General features: G+C 43.5%; 1 protein-coding gene across 1 annotated transcript in view; it reads right to left on the bottom strand.

The window, feature by feature from the left end:
• Positions 1-742, bottom strand: part of adprm (ADP-ribose/CDP-alcohol diphosphatase, manganese-dependent) — a 3742-nt gene that overhangs the window by 2263 nt on the left and 737 nt on the right. Inside the window, exons 1-2 of the mRNA XM_020611696.1 lie at positions 506-742; positions 6-72 (exon numbers count right to left, since the gene is read on the bottom strand). The exon at positions 506-742 is cut by the window's right edge and continues 737 nt beyond it. Coding sequence (XP_020467352.1) covers positions 6-72; positions 506-742 — 304 coding nt within the window. The remainder of the gene's footprint in view (positions 1-5; positions 73-505) is intronic.

The following is a 742-nucleotide window of genomic DNA, read 5'->3' as shown; positions in this document are numbered from 1 at the left end:
CCCAGTCCAGCTGCTCCTTACTGAACCCACCGTTGAACATTGTAAACCTCTGCTGCAGGCTCTCTGAAAAGACTTGAAACAAGAACGCACAATATTAAGTTCATCATCCACTAGCATATCTGTTTGTCACCTTGGTGTCTGAGAAATAGCTGAAGTGCAATAAAAATGTGTAAGAAAGAGTTCATGAAATGATCCAGGACAGTCAATTTCCAGTCTAAATCTACAGATTGATATGAGAAGGCCTGACTGAAAAGCTTTCAAGTAACGGCGACCATATTATTAGTACTAACATTTTGACAGTGTGCCCTCCAGCAATGCATTTAAATTAAGTGGAGTCTTGATTCAGCAGCTCCAGCTGTAAATGTCTACATGGACAATGTTAATGTGAAGGGGAGTGTTTCTAAAGAATATCACTTTTCTTAGACAAAAGTTGAAATTGTAACTGACTGTGCTGAAATTATTAATATATATTAGCATGAAATTGAATTGTGAGTAATTCTCATACCCGGAGGACAGTTGAGATCCTTGTTGTTGTTGTATTGCTTGATTACGTTCATGGCACTCTTGTACTGTCCAGTGGAGTCCTCTCTGCCCAGCAGGCTCACATCATAGGCGTCCAGCACAACAAATGTAAAGCCGGGGAACGGCCTGAAGTGATAGGCGTAGATAGCAGAGGCAGCCTGCGCTCCGCTCAGCCCCCTGCCGCCGTGGACTGTGCTGTTGAGCTCTGAACGCAGCAGCG

This window comes from Monopterus albus, unplaced genomic scaffold (assembly GCF_001952655.1).
Source record: "Monopterus albus unplaced genomic scaffold, M_albus_1.0 scaffold117.1, whole genome shotgun sequence".
Taxonomy (NCBI): domain Eukaryota; kingdom Metazoa; phylum Chordata; class Actinopteri; order Synbranchiformes; family Synbranchidae; genus Monopterus; species Monopterus albus.
Note: the sequence above shows the minus strand (reverse complement) of the source record. Positions and strands in the feature narration are given on the sequence as shown.